At 44.2% G+C, this 14,153-nt stretch overlaps 1 protein-coding gene across 1 annotated transcript in view; it reads left to right on the plus strand.

The window, feature by feature from the left end:
* IQCA1 (IQ motif containing with AAA domain 1) overlaps positions 1-12,611 on the plus strand; it is a 201,647-nt gene extending 189,036 nt beyond the window's left edge. The window contains exons 16-19 of the mRNA XM_066575405.1: positions 171-257; positions 2,130-2,307; positions 7,681-7,916; positions 12,377-12,611. Coding sequence (XP_066431502.1) covers positions 171-257; positions 2,130-2,307; positions 7,681-7,916; positions 12,377-12,496 — 621 coding nt within the window. The 3' untranslated portion in view covers positions 12,497-12,611. The remainder of the gene's footprint in view (positions 1-170; positions 258-2,129; positions 2,308-7,680; positions 7,917-12,376) is intronic.
* Positions 12,612-14,153: the final 1,542 nt, after the last annotated feature.

Here is a 14,153-nt window from a genome sequence, read left to right on the forward strand (position 1 = left end):
ATCTGATTAAGAGGGGAACGAAGGTTCAATTTTAAGTGGATTTTAAGAAGAATATTTAATATACAAATGTGAAAAGCTAATACTGAGAACCGATTGCTCTTCTATTGAGTGTGTCTATCAGTGTTAATGGTGATGGACATAGATTTCCTGATTACTGTAAATACTTACAGGTGGCCCGTCAGCTTCAGCCATCAATCATCTGGATTGAAGATGCAGAAAAGATGTTTTATAAGAAAGTGCCAAAGACAGAGAAACAGGTAAATGCTGTTCTCAAGGTGCAAAGCTAGTTTTGTTTTTTTTCATTGCAATGGAATTGTAATATCTCCACTATATAAGCTTTTACTGTCATGGGATACCTTATTCTAATTTACCTTATTTCAGTAGGTAAAGGTAAAGTCACCTGTAGGGTGTCGTCACATCGTGCTGTTTTCTTGGCAGACTCTTTTTGCAGGGTGGTTTGCCATTGCCTTCTCCAGTCATCTTTACCTCCCAGCAAGCTGGGTGCTTATTTTACTGACCTCAGAAGGATTTAAGGCTGAGTCAACCATGAGCCAGCTACCTGAACCACGCGGAGATTGAACTCGCAACCTTCAGGTCATGAGCGAGAGCTTAAGACTGCATTTCTGCTGCCTTAACACTCTGCGCCACATGAGGCTATTTATTTTAGTACTTACTGTATATACTCGAGTATAAGATGGGTTTTTCAGCACATTTGCTTGTGCTAAAAAAGCCCGCCTCAGCTTATACTCCAATCAGGGAGGGGTTAAAAAAAACCCTCCATACTCACCTCCCAGCCAGCGGCGGCGCGGAAAGCTGCTTCAATTTCTGTGTTCCCGGCGGCGGTGCGGCAAGCTGCATGAATTCTCCCCACTGTCATCTCCCTGCTTGGATTTCAAATCCCCTGCCGTCAGCACTGTATAAGTAAGCGCTGTGATTGGATCGAGTGCTGGCCAATCACAACCGGCACTCGATCGAATCACAAGGCTTACGGCAGGGGATGAACACAGAAATTGAAGCAGCTTTCCACACTGCCGCTGGGGACACAGACGCCGTTTGGGAGGTGAGTGTGGAGGGTTTTTTTTTTACCTAGTATATACTCTAGTCTAGCTCGGCTTATACTCGAGTCAATATGTTTTACCACTTTTTTGTGGTAAAACTTATTGATTCGGCTAATACTCGAGTATATACCAAGTTCCCGTTAGGGCCCGTTCACACCAGCATATGGTCATCCCTGAAATGCACACGTTTTTAGTCCCAAACATGGATTGAAACTTAGTGTTTCATGGATCCATAGGCTATAATGGGTTAAACGTAACCAAACTATTCATACATTTAACTAATTTAGCCTGGCATATATTTCTGCGTGGGTTTTCTTGTGGGGTTGAAAAGCGGAGCCTACTGCGTTTTTTTGGAACACAAGAAGAATTGTATGGAAATGTATCCGTTTGTTTAACATTGCAAACAATGGAGAGTGGATGAAAACATATGGCTGTATGTGAGCAGACGGTTAGCAAATATGGTTTTTGTGATCAAGGGGAAAAAAAGGGTTAAACCACAAAACTTTATTAAGAAAAAAAACAAGTTTACAGTGAAAAGCTTACACATTTTGATATAGAAAATTAATTAAAACGGATCAAAATGTACACGGCGCACATGATCTTAATAGCATAAATGTATGCTTAAAATGCATGTGTTTCTACAGGTATTCTTCATGCACATTTATCGCATACGTGAAACTGCATGAAGGTGCCAGTGTGGATTGGCCCTAGCTTGTATTCTTTATTAATATTAGTTATATAAATTAGCACACTGTTACCATCAACATTACACAGGGAACAATGTAACATTTATCCAGTAGATTTCCACTATACTGGTTATGCTTCATTGATTTACTGCCCCCTGGTGTCCATTATTTAAACTATACCGTACCTGCAGCCTCCATTCTAGTCTATATGACTTCATAGGATTACATGATAAGAAGTTATTCTAGGGCCTCCAGGGATAAACATTGCAGCTAAAAGACACAGTATTATCACTTATCACATACATATAATGTGTTATTATATAGAATTCACCCTTTATGGTTACATTTTTTATGTTTTGCTCTCAATCATCTTTGTTGTTAACAGTTAGATCCCAAGCGTTTGAAAAAGGATCTCCCAAAACTCTTAAAATCCATTAAACCAGAAGATCGAATCCTTGTCGTAGGAACCAGTCAGCGACCGTTTGATGCAGAAGTCAAACCTCTATGCAAAGTGTACAAGAAGATTGTTCTGGTGCCACGGCCAGATTATGCAGCCCGCCTGGGTAAGAGAGTACTCCATATCTGCACACTGAGCCTCATATGGGCAAATGGTCAGGACCCCAGAGCTTTCTATCATATCCAACAACCTCCATCCTCCACTAAGTGAATTGGGATGTGGATTTACACCTATGGGCGGGTAAGACCCCGTATGCGGGATTCCCTGCCAGTGACCCCAGCATACCTCTCCACTGTCTTCTCCTCTGCTGCTGTTGTGCTGGCCGACGTGCCAGCGCACATGCGCAGTGCAGAGGACGCTGTGCTGTCACTATGGTGATGACGGAGCTCCCGCAACCATTCTGCAGTGATGATTGCAGAATGGCCGCAGGACGGACGGCTTCCATTGAATTCAATGGAAGCTGGCTATGTGTAGCCTGCATAAAGTCGCAGCATGCTGCCATTTCTCCCCTGCAAGCGGAAAATCGCAATCCATTACCGCTTGTGGGCAGGAAATCACGTATTGTCATAGCATGCTATGGGCTGGATTTGCTGCAAAATCCGGAGGTGGAATCCCGCTTCAGATTTTGCAATGCAAATCCGCCTGTGTGCAGGAGTCCTAAATTGAGTCTTTTCCATTTAAGTAAACTTTAGAGCTCCCATGCAATGACTGGCAGGCAGTGTGTATTTAGCAAATCGCAGGTCAGTTTCCACTCCCTATTTGCCCTATTTGCCCAAATATCTCATAGCTGAAGAACCTCTACTGCCCTAATAATAGGTCTAGAACAAAGCAAGTTTCATCACCAACACAAAGGGGGTTCTTTACTGTAAGAGCAGTGAGACTGTGGAACTCCCTGCCTGAGGACGTGGTGATGGGAAAATCCATTGAGGAGTTTAAGAGGGGACTAGACGTCTTTCTCGAACGGAAGAATATTACAGGATATAGACATAAGGTGACCAGTGAGTTTGTAGTTCCAGGTCTTATATTTACGTAGGAACTATCAAACGTTGATCTAGGGATTATTCTGGCTGCCATTACGGAGTTGGGAAGGAATTTTCCCCCAAATGGGCTAATTGGCTTCTGCCTCTTGGGGTTTTGCCTTCCTATGGATCAACTAGAGGTTGAACAAAGCTGAACTAGATGGATATTGTCTTCATTCACCCTAACATACTATGTTGCTAGTTGTACAGACACGAACGCTGACCCCAGCATATTATCTACCGTACAAAGGAATAATACACCATACTGCAAAAAAATAAAGAAAGTCCAATGCTCAACAGAAATTCCATAAGTGGTATCCTTTACTGGCAACACAGTTTAAAATCCATCTAATAACAGCTTAGGTTTTTTGAGAATCACATATCATTAGTCATAGTCAGACTATGATTGAAATATGCAAATTATCTCTCCTCCAGAAGAAAAAAAAACAAACTGGCTTCCTAAAGCCCCCTATAATTAGAAACTCTGTCAATATCCACCCCATTAAATAGCCTTGGGATTTTAGCCATACCAAAGCCTCCACCAAAAGGAAGAGAGACCGATGTGAAGACAGCAGTTCCTCCTACAGAGCAGGGTGCTGGTAGGCTGGATGAGAAGCCATTGATGTAGCTTTCATGATGGGGGGGGGGGGGTAAGTATCCTGAAACAGCACTTGGTGTCTCTTGCTTTTGAAAGACTAAGATCCCTAGTCATGCTTCAAGGGGTCCGATATTGACTTATAGGGTAGTTGGCTTTAAATAGACAGTTTTTTTTCCTTCTGGAGGACAGCTAATTTATGTACCATTTCCTTAGGAGCATTGCCTCTAAGAGGCCTTTTACACGCGACGATTGTCGGGCGATTAAAGGAATTCTGTCACCAGGTTCATGAAGCTTGACTCAGAGTCATGAATGCGAGCCACGCCAACCTCCCCTTGCCAGCAGCATGCAGAGTGGCAGCTCTCTCCTTACACACTAAAGGGGAGAGAACTGTCAGTCTGCATGATGCAGGCAGGGAGAAATGGACACAGCCTGCCTCCGTGACATGGAGTTCCGCTCCCAGTCAATCTTCATGAACCTAGTGGCAGAATCCCTTAAAGCACCCGTCATTCGTCCCAACAATTATATCAGTCCTGTGCTTTCACGCAGGAGCAATAATCGTTCAGTGAATGGAGGTGGAGCGCGCTGGAGAGCTCTTCTGGCCGCCTGCCTCCATTCGCAGTAAACAGGCAGTCGTTCATAGATGGATGACTGCCTGTTTACACGGGTCAACGTTGTTGGATTTTGTATGCCTGCCTAAACTGGACAACGAATGATCAGCAAACAAATTATCATCAATCGTTCCGTCCCTGACAGCGTTTACTCTGATCAATCATTCAGTTTTCCACGATCCACTAAGAAACTGAACGATTATCATTTCTTGTAAAAGGGCCCTAAGACTCCCTACACCAGCTGGGGGTCTCCACAATGAGAAAAAGCACCTTCCAAGAACTTAAAGGGGTATTCCAGTTGTGAAGTAAATTCTTAAAACTTCCAAATATGACCGGTGTTTGCGCCATCTTTATGCACAGCTCTTCATGGGTATGAATTGAGCTGCCATTACCTTCTTATTCAGCCCTCCGTGTCTGAGGTTTCCCCATATCACTATTTTCCAAGATGGCCGCCGCATCCATGCTGACATGCTGCTCGGAACTACATATCTCACAATTCTCTGCTTGTGTGTTCCGCTAAGGGTTGCCCAGTTATTGGTCTCCGGTCACAAGAGAAAAAATGCCGCCCCTGGTCGTTCCTACTGATCAATCCTGACCGGTAGCGCTGGAATGCCTACTGGTCGTGTCCAGGGGCAACCTGGGAATAAACACTTCTGAAGTGCCAGATGGTTTATAGAGCTATAGACACAAAATCCAAAGCAGAACCACATTGCAGACTTTAACCCCTTAAGGATGAAGCGCAGTAAATTTACGCCACTTGGTCCTGGGCTTTACTAGTAGAAAAATGGCACAGGATTAAAGCCTCTGCTCCTGCAATAAAGCAGAAATGGATCAGGTTCTCGGCTGTCAGACACAGCTAAGGAACCAGAGGAGAAGCTGAAAATGTTTTTTAACCGCTTCTGTCTTCTCCTTTCCCAGGTACATAGCACTCAATGAGTGCTATGTACTAAAGAGTGAAAGTGTGCAAGTGTTTCTTCCATTATGCGACCCGGTGATCATATGACCACCGGATGCCCCCTTTTACAGGAGAGCTGCAGATCGAGATCAGCTGTGCTAGTGACTATTATCACTGCAGGGGGATGTTTTCTCCTATAACTGAGGCTCCTATGGATGCCCCAGCTACTGTGGAAACGTGTGATGTTAAAAAAAAAAGACTGTGTGAATGTCAGAGGACTTATATGACATCATGGAGGGGTCATATATGGTAAAAAAAAACATAGTTACAAAAATAAGTAAAGAAATTACAGAATAAAACAAAAATATATACATAAAAAAGTAAATGACCTAAAGCTAACGCCAACCAAAACCGTTGCTGTATGTGCCCTGTAATCCAAAACAATACATATTATATATCAAAACATCCAAAACTAAACGAGGAACCCGTTCCCATACTTTATTTTAGCATAAATATATTATTTTAAAAAAAACTATAAATTTGAAAAAATCTGGTTTTTTTAGCTTTTTACCCCCAATGAAACTAAAAACCGCGGGGGGGGGGGGGGGGGAGCGACTGTAAAAATAAGATGTTAAAAATTAGCCCTAAATGTCCCAGAAAAAAAATGCAGCAAAAATAATTTTGGTAGCTGAAGGAAAAAAATAGGGCAGCAAAACAACCGCATGGGTAAAATCCCAAAAAAGTTTCTAGTCCTTAACCCCTTAGGCCCCCCTGTCCACGGCAGTTTATCACGCCGGCCGACACTTCCCAAAGCATTGCTATGGTAAGCGCTGGCACCTGTCCACGAGCGGAGAATAATTGCGATTCTCCACTTGCGGCGGGCAATTCGCAGCATGCTGCCCTGATTCTCCGCTGGTCAGCCCTATCTAATAGATAGGCTGATTCGCTGGCGGCTCCTACTCCCGGGTGGCGACTCCCATGGAGGAGCTTCGTCGCGGGATACTGCATTGCCTGTGGACAGCTGGCCTTAGTGACCAAGCCTATTTGCGCCTTAATGACCAAGCCAAATTTTGGAAATCTGACGTGTGTCACATTAACATAGAATAACTCCGTAATACATCTGGCACGCATGCGCAGAAGGCGGGGTCAGGTCCTTTCTGGACCAGATTGCCACGGGACAGCACAAAGGACGGGGGGTGAGTACTCTCAGCTCCCCTTATGGATCCGATCCATGAGGGAAACTGAAACTTTAACTTTTTTTTACTTTCTATTTACTTCTATGCGATCGGCGTTATCCATTGGATCGCGTGACCGGGGGTCAGATGACAGTTCCAGGTTGTTGGCTAACCCCGGCAGCCAACAGTACAGAGCTCGCAGAAAGTGGCAGCATCAATGGTGTATTCAATAAAAATCAGCTTTCATTGCTCCATGCTCATAAAAAGATACAGGCAGCGTTTCGACTATTGTAGTTTTTGTCAAGCCTTGAAAAAGACCACAATAGTCGAAACGTTGCCCGTATCTTTTTATGAGCATGGAGCAATAAAAGCAGATTTTTATTGAATACACCATTGATGCTGCCACTTACTGCGAGCTCTTGACAGTTGAAGGGACTGGAGGTCCATGGTCCCTACTGTGGCTTGGCATGCCTTGATACCTCTGCTGATTATTTGCATCTAATGTGAGTGCCGTGGGATTTTCCCTGTGTTGAGACAGTATGGAGCTGCCATGTCCTCAGCCCACGTGGCTTTAATCCCCAGAGTGAGCGTGTTTTTACGGCCCTGGGGATTAAAGCCCACTAAAGCAGCAACCTAAAAAGTCTATGGGGTGGTCACTAAGGGTAAAGGGGTTAATAACTTTTGATTATCAGTCATTTGACAGCAAATTTATGTAACCGGAATATCCCTTTAAAGAGTATGGAACGTAAGAAATGTGTAGGCTGTTATTGTATGGGCTCTAAACCATGTTGCCAATAAAGGAATTTCAAATGAGCACTGGACTGGACTTTCTCTGATTTGATTGATATAAAGAAGTTGCCAAACTATTACCCATGCACAATAAAAAATATATTGAACATATACTGTATAAGGCCTGATGAGCCGAAGAATTCTTTCCAACTCTACTGAAACACCACCTGAATAGGTCATGCCGGGTGGTATTTCTGTCTTCTGCAAAATCTAGGCTACAGATATGCAATCTAATGTAATAGATGGTGTATTAAGCTAATAAGCATCACCTCTAGCAATCCAGTACAAATCATACAGTGTTCATACATTGCACTTTCCAAAATGAAGCCTTTTCCCCGTTAGTCCCCGAGAATACTGGATATTATGTATCCGTGTCTTATATCTTTTCTCTCCAGTTCTTTGGAAGCAGCTGATCTCCATTCGTATAGACAACTCAACATCTCTGAATTACAGCGCTTTGGCTAAGATCACAGACGGATTTACCCCCGGTCACATGGTACAAGCAGCGGACACGGTGCTCAATGAAAGAAGAATAAGGCAGCTTTCTGAGAAACCGCTGGCAGCAGCAGAATTTCTGGGTTCATTGTCCAGACAAGAGCCGGTGTACAAAGAAGAGGAGGAGGCCTTCAAGGTCAGTGTGTTGTCAGCATAATACCAACCATGACGAGCCGAGGACATGGTCAGTCTTCTGCCTTCACCTCTGTGTTGTGAAGGCAAACCCCAAAATGGGATTCAGAACAGCAGTTACTCTTGAGAGAAGGGAAAATTCACATGGCAGTGCCGCAACAAATTAGAAGTCTATAGAATAAAACTAAAAAAGAACAACAATCAAGGAGAGCGCCTGACTTTAAGGAAGATGAGGATATGGATAACTAATGGGACATTAACTCACCTGGTGCAAGACGCGCTCCCAATAGAGCGCACCTGCACCCCGGAGTCCAAGTTCGCTCAGCAAGGTTTATTTCAAACAGAGGATCCTCCCAAAATCCAGAAAACTGGAGAGCTAGCAGCAAGGGTTAACCCAATACCCCATATGGGACGAGTAGACAAAAAAATGAGAAAAGGAAAAAAAGGCCCTTCGCTGCGCTTCATTTGTTGGTACCTTATGTCTAAGTGACCTTCCTTGAAGCGTAGCGAAGGGCCTTTTTTTCTTTTCTCATTTTTTATAGAATAAAAATGTGTTTATTCTATTTTAATTGTTGAAGTTATTTATTTTTTATTAAAGAAAAAACTTCCCTGTAGCGACCATGCTAGAGGAACACAGAATGCCTCCTGCGTTGTCATATGGCAGTACTGCAGCATTTGTGTTCTTTATAGCAGCTGAAATGCATACAGTACCTAGGAAGTGATGGAGTAGAGTTCAGTTCCCGACATACCAAAGAGCATCATGAAAGCTGAATGCAGAAAGGTCTATAGTGTTGCTATGGTGCCTTATCTAGTAGTACAACAGAGCTGTCACGTCATTAAATCCCCTGTCCTCTAATGATGACTCCTGATCCTACCCCAGTCTACACAGCAAAGCTGGCAGATAAGCTGCAGAAAACCGGAAATGTCATCCAATTGTGACGATGCCCAATTATACAATTCTCCTTAGACATCACACATGCACTACTACAAAATGCCAGTGATTGTCTATCAGCTGTTACTAATACCAAGCCATCTGTCTCTAAAACGGAAACTGTCTTTCCACCTTTACTAACCCACCTAATCCTGACATCAAACTTCTAACAACTACTTGTCCGTCAAATTTGTGTGTGTGTGACGTGTGAGTTACATGCAGAGCCTGGCAGCACCTGTGATGTCAGTTACCAACTCTTAGCTCTGCCCCCTGGTCAAATGACTATGATATCGTCAGAGGTTCCTTATCCTCCTTCTGCAGTGAATGAGGAATTATGGACAGACTACATCCCCCAGAAACCCCTGTGGCCTCAGTTGCTATGGATACAACAGTACTCAGTCTAGAAGTTTGTAGGTGGTTATTAATTGCTGTACACCTGTGTGGAGACTCCAATAAATGACACCTCGCAAAATTTACACATGCATAGCTCATGTGTTGACAGGACCTGTGATGATGTCACAGTCATGTTATCAGTCACATGGTCTCTGAGCTGAATGAGGGATTATGGGTGGACTACATTCTCCACAAACACCCATGGCCTCAGTTGCTATGGATACAGCAGTACTTAATTGGCGGTTTGTATGTTGTGACACAGCTGGAGACCTGTGGGGAGACTCCAATAAATGACACCTCACAAATGTCCACATACATAGCTGGCAGTGCATATTGACCAACAACATTGAACTATAGTCCTTCACCGCTATCTTCACATCTCCTGAACGTGATATCATGTCATCTCTAGCGCTAATGCCGCCAACACCAGTCCAGCCTTCATCTAATCGTCAATCGTTGCCCAGTGTTAAAACAAACCATCGCTGTCAAAGCTACGGGCGAACATGTCTCCTTAACGAGCTACTGAAGTTCATAAATCACGTGCAAGTCATATGCTGAAGCAATGTAGCAGAGCTGTGTGTGTGACATGCATGTAGCAGAGCTGTGTGGCGCCACCAGAAACACTGGTACTATATAATTTCCTAATAATTACTAGTCTCCATTATATTGTGTCATGCTATCATAACTCCTGAGCAGCACTCCCTCTGTCTTGGGGACATATTTGACTCTGATCTTTCCTTCATTCCCTATATTCAACCCCTGGCTCACTCATGTCACCTGCACCTCAAAAATATCTCTGGAATCCATTATTTTCTTACTGTTGAAACATCAAAAACTCTCACTGTGTTCCTTATCCACTATTGACTTCAATACAGCAACTTGCTACTGATCAGTCTTCCCTTTACTAATCTCCCCCCTGTGCAATCTTTTTTAAATGCAACACTCAAGCTTATATTTTTGCCCAGCCGATACACTGATGCCTCCTTACTCTACCAGTCTTTGTACTGGTTGCTTGTCTCCTACAGAATACAATTTATACTTATCACTCTTATCCACAAAGCTTTCCACAGTGCTGCACCGCCCTGCATCTCCTCCTTTATCTGTCTACCAATCTACCAGTGCTTTCTGCTTTGCTAATGACTTTAGAGTAGGTTCCTCTTTTATCGGAACCTCTGGCTCCCATGTTAGGCAAATATGCAAATGATTAGAGTTGTGGTGTGGTTAGATGAATGCTCTTGCCATCTCTGGCCCTAAAAGTGGTGCCACCCTTGGCCTATAGATCAAAGAGATTTCACCCAGTTAACAGAGTTTGAGAGGGGCGCATTATTGGAATATGAGAAGCTGGATGGTCATATCAACGAATTGCCCGCCACCTGGGCCATTCTGACCAGACTGTTAGGAGGTGTTTGGACCAGTGGGTGCATAAGGGCATGCACACAAGGCAACCGGGCTCAGGATGCCCTTGACAGACTTCCAGTAGAGAGGGTCATCTGATCGTCTGACAAGCACGAACATCTCCAACTGTTTCATCGGTTGCCATCCAAGAGACACCATTGTTACAGGCTACTATGTCTGTTGGAAACATTTCCAGATGCTTAGCTGAAGGACATTTGGGCTCAGAACACCAATTGCATGTACTGCTTTAGACACCACCCACTGTCGCCTCCATTTGCAGTGGTGTCAGGAACAATGAAACTGGACTGCTATGGAGTGGAACCAAGTTGTCTTCAGCGATTAATCTAAATTTAGTTTGGGATTGACAATGGCCGTGTTTGTGGCTGGAGACCTAGGAGTTAGCACCTCAATCCTGTGGAGCAGCACACTTGCCCCCTTGAAGGTCACACACAGCAAAGGTGTCACAAGAATGCCTCCACAACATTGTCTCACTTTTGTAGCCTACCTGGTCACCAGATTTATGACCAATAGAATATGTATTGGACCATCTGGGCACCAACTCCAACACCCTATGAGTTTGCATAATCTATTGGCTCAGTTACAACAAGCGCAGGCTGATGCCATACGGAATCTGTATGCTCCCATGCCCGCCCATATCGCATCTTACATCCAAGCTGGAGGAGGCCCAACAGGGTACTAGAGCCTCCATGCTACCACCCCACCCCCCATATCAAAGCTTGCATCCAAGATAGAGGTGGCCCAATAGAGTAGTAGAGCCTCCATCCCCCCCCCCCCCCCTTCCCTGTATCACATCTTGTATCCAAGCTAGAGTCGGTACAACAGGATACTGGAGCCTCTACTCCCAACCGTATCACATCTTGCATCCAAGCTAAAGGTGGCCCAACAGGATACTAGAGTTTCCATGCCCGAGATGACCACCCATGAGTGCTGTGAAAATGGACTTCTAAGGGGGTGGCCCTTTCAAAAAAGAGCTCAATATGTATAAAAGATTGGAGAATTGAAAATCCTTTGTGGCAAAAGCTGGCCAAGATGGAGGGTGGTCTTCACAAAGGGGTGGTCTTTTGCAAAGGTTTTACTGTATGTCATTTTCTGATTATGTATTTATTCCCTTTAACTTGGTTATGTCATCACAGAGCCTTCGGTTCCACTGCCATATCAGCCATTTTGCTTCCTTAATACTTATATAAGGCCAAGAAATAATGTAAAATATATCACATGTCACTAATAGCCAAATGGTTATAATTACCCAATGCCTGAAGGGTATGTTCACACAGCAGGAAGCGCTGCAGAATGACTGCTGCAAAAAAATACTGTGCCAAATTCCACAGCATTTCTGCATAAAAACCCATGGCAAAAAATGCAGACATTGACCAGGAACTTTAGTAGCTATATTCCTCACCACGGAATCCATTAGTGCTGCCCCCTACCCTGGCAGTCTCTGGTGAGTGCGGCACTGCTGGTCAGGTGATGCAAAAGTAGTCACCTGAGCAGCAGTTGGATACTCACCAGAGGCTGCCAAGGGGTCTGTGCCGGGATGTACCTACAGAAATCAGATGCGGACAAGTGGTGAAAGCCTGCGCTTGCAGTGTGGATTTTGTCGCAGGTCTTTATGCGAAAATGCGAAGGAAGTTTAAAGCAGCAATTCGGCAGCGTTTCCGCCCCGTGTGAACGTATCCTTAATCAGATTTAGAATAACTGGACTTTCTTATCTTCCTCTGTAACAGACTTGGTATTCTAAGACACCGCTCGGAAAGAAGAGGAGCAAAGCAATGCCTGGTGCCGAGGAAGACACAGGGAAAGACAAAGGGAAGAAGAAAGGAAAGAAGAAAGGAAAGAAGAAATAGTTTTCATCGACTGCATAGTAAATGTTCTTGTATTCCCACCCATGTGCCCGCACGGTACAGCTGGGAAATATATCTTACCACGGTTTGTAATAAATGTTCTCGGCATAGTTGACAATTGGTTTACGTAAATCAGGCAATGAACCCTTCAGAAATATAGAGAATACCTTTAGCTCCCATTATCACCGTTCAGCTTATGAATTAGCTGGGATGGCCGATCTGTTCCATAATGCTGCTATATACAGTATTGATTCCTTCTAGTCTTGAAGATCACACAGTGCTAGCTTCTAAAGTTAAAGGGACACTGCGAGCAATAGATACAGAAGTGGGATAAAGGATGGGAAAGGCTAATTATACACATTTCCAATTATATCATAAGGCTACTTAAGTGACAGCTTCATTCATACAGTAGCTCAACTTTCACACAAAAACTTTGAGGACTTCCTGCTGAGGAAGCAATGAACTGGGAGCAAGCGTTAAAAGTATCAGCTGCAGATAAGCTGAAGATAACATTTTCATCTTCTCACTTATTATGAAGGAGTAATTAATACAGTAAATGATGTCTTGTCATTATACATGGAATGGCCACTTGATTAGACACACCAGCCCTTTCATAGTTAGTAATTCTTTGTATGGAAATTAGACAGGTGAGCCCACTTTACAGCATAACATTTGTCCAAGTTTTCCATGGATCAGTTTGTGTGATTCCACATAATAATGGGGAAAACTGAGTGACTTGAGCAACTTCCAACGAGATTGAGTCATTGATGTTAGACTAGCCAAGGCTAGAATTTCAACAGCTGAGAACCTTTTGGAGTTTTTTCACGCAATTGTTTCAATGGTATGCCAAGAATGGTGTAATCGAGGAAAAACAGACAGCGAAAGGGGATCCTGTGGACACAAACAACTCGAAAGGGGTCAGAGGAGGATGTCAAGAATCATTCTTGTAAAGAGACAGTGTGCATTCATGCAAATTACAGCTAAACACAATGCTGGTGCTCATACTAACATGTCTGTTACACTTGTTCCTTAGCACAGAATGGCTATAATGACAGTCGATTGGTTTAAGTACCATTGCTGTCTAAGAGAAACAGAAAGGTGTGACACCAGTGGGCAAAAGAGGGCAAAAATTGGATCACTGAGCAGTGGAAAAACTTCACCTAGTCAGATGAATCCAGATTTCTGTTGCACCGTGCTGATGGGAGGGTGAAAATTTGGTGCAAGCAGAGGTGAATTGATGACCTCTTATTATTAGCTGATCAGAGCAGGTCAATATGTTATGGTGTGCAGCCGCAGCCACTGACTTAGGCCTCATGTCCACGGGCTTAAAATCCGCAGCGTTTCTCCCGCACGCGGATCCGCGCCCCATGGGGATGCATTGGACACCCGCAGGTAGTTAAATACCTGCGGATGTCATTTTTCCCATCAGACGCGGATCCGCGTGCGGGAAAAAAAATGGACTTGCTCCATTTTCGTGCGGGTCTCCCGCGGGGACGGCTCCCGCAGGCTTCTATTGAAGCCTATGGAAGCCGTCCGGATCCGCGGGAGACCCGTACCAGAATTAAACTCACCTGCTCCAGACGATGTGGTTCTTCCCTTCTTCGCGGCCGGATCTTCTTTCTGCGGCCCGGCGAATGTGCCCGCGCATCGGGCGTGCCCC

Source organism: Eleutherodactylus coqui, chromosome 8 (assembly GCF_035609145.1).
Source record: "Eleutherodactylus coqui strain aEleCoq1 chromosome 8, aEleCoq1.hap1, whole genome shotgun sequence".
Taxonomy (NCBI): Eukaryota; Metazoa; Chordata; class Amphibia; order Anura; family Eleutherodactylidae; genus Eleutherodactylus; species Eleutherodactylus coqui.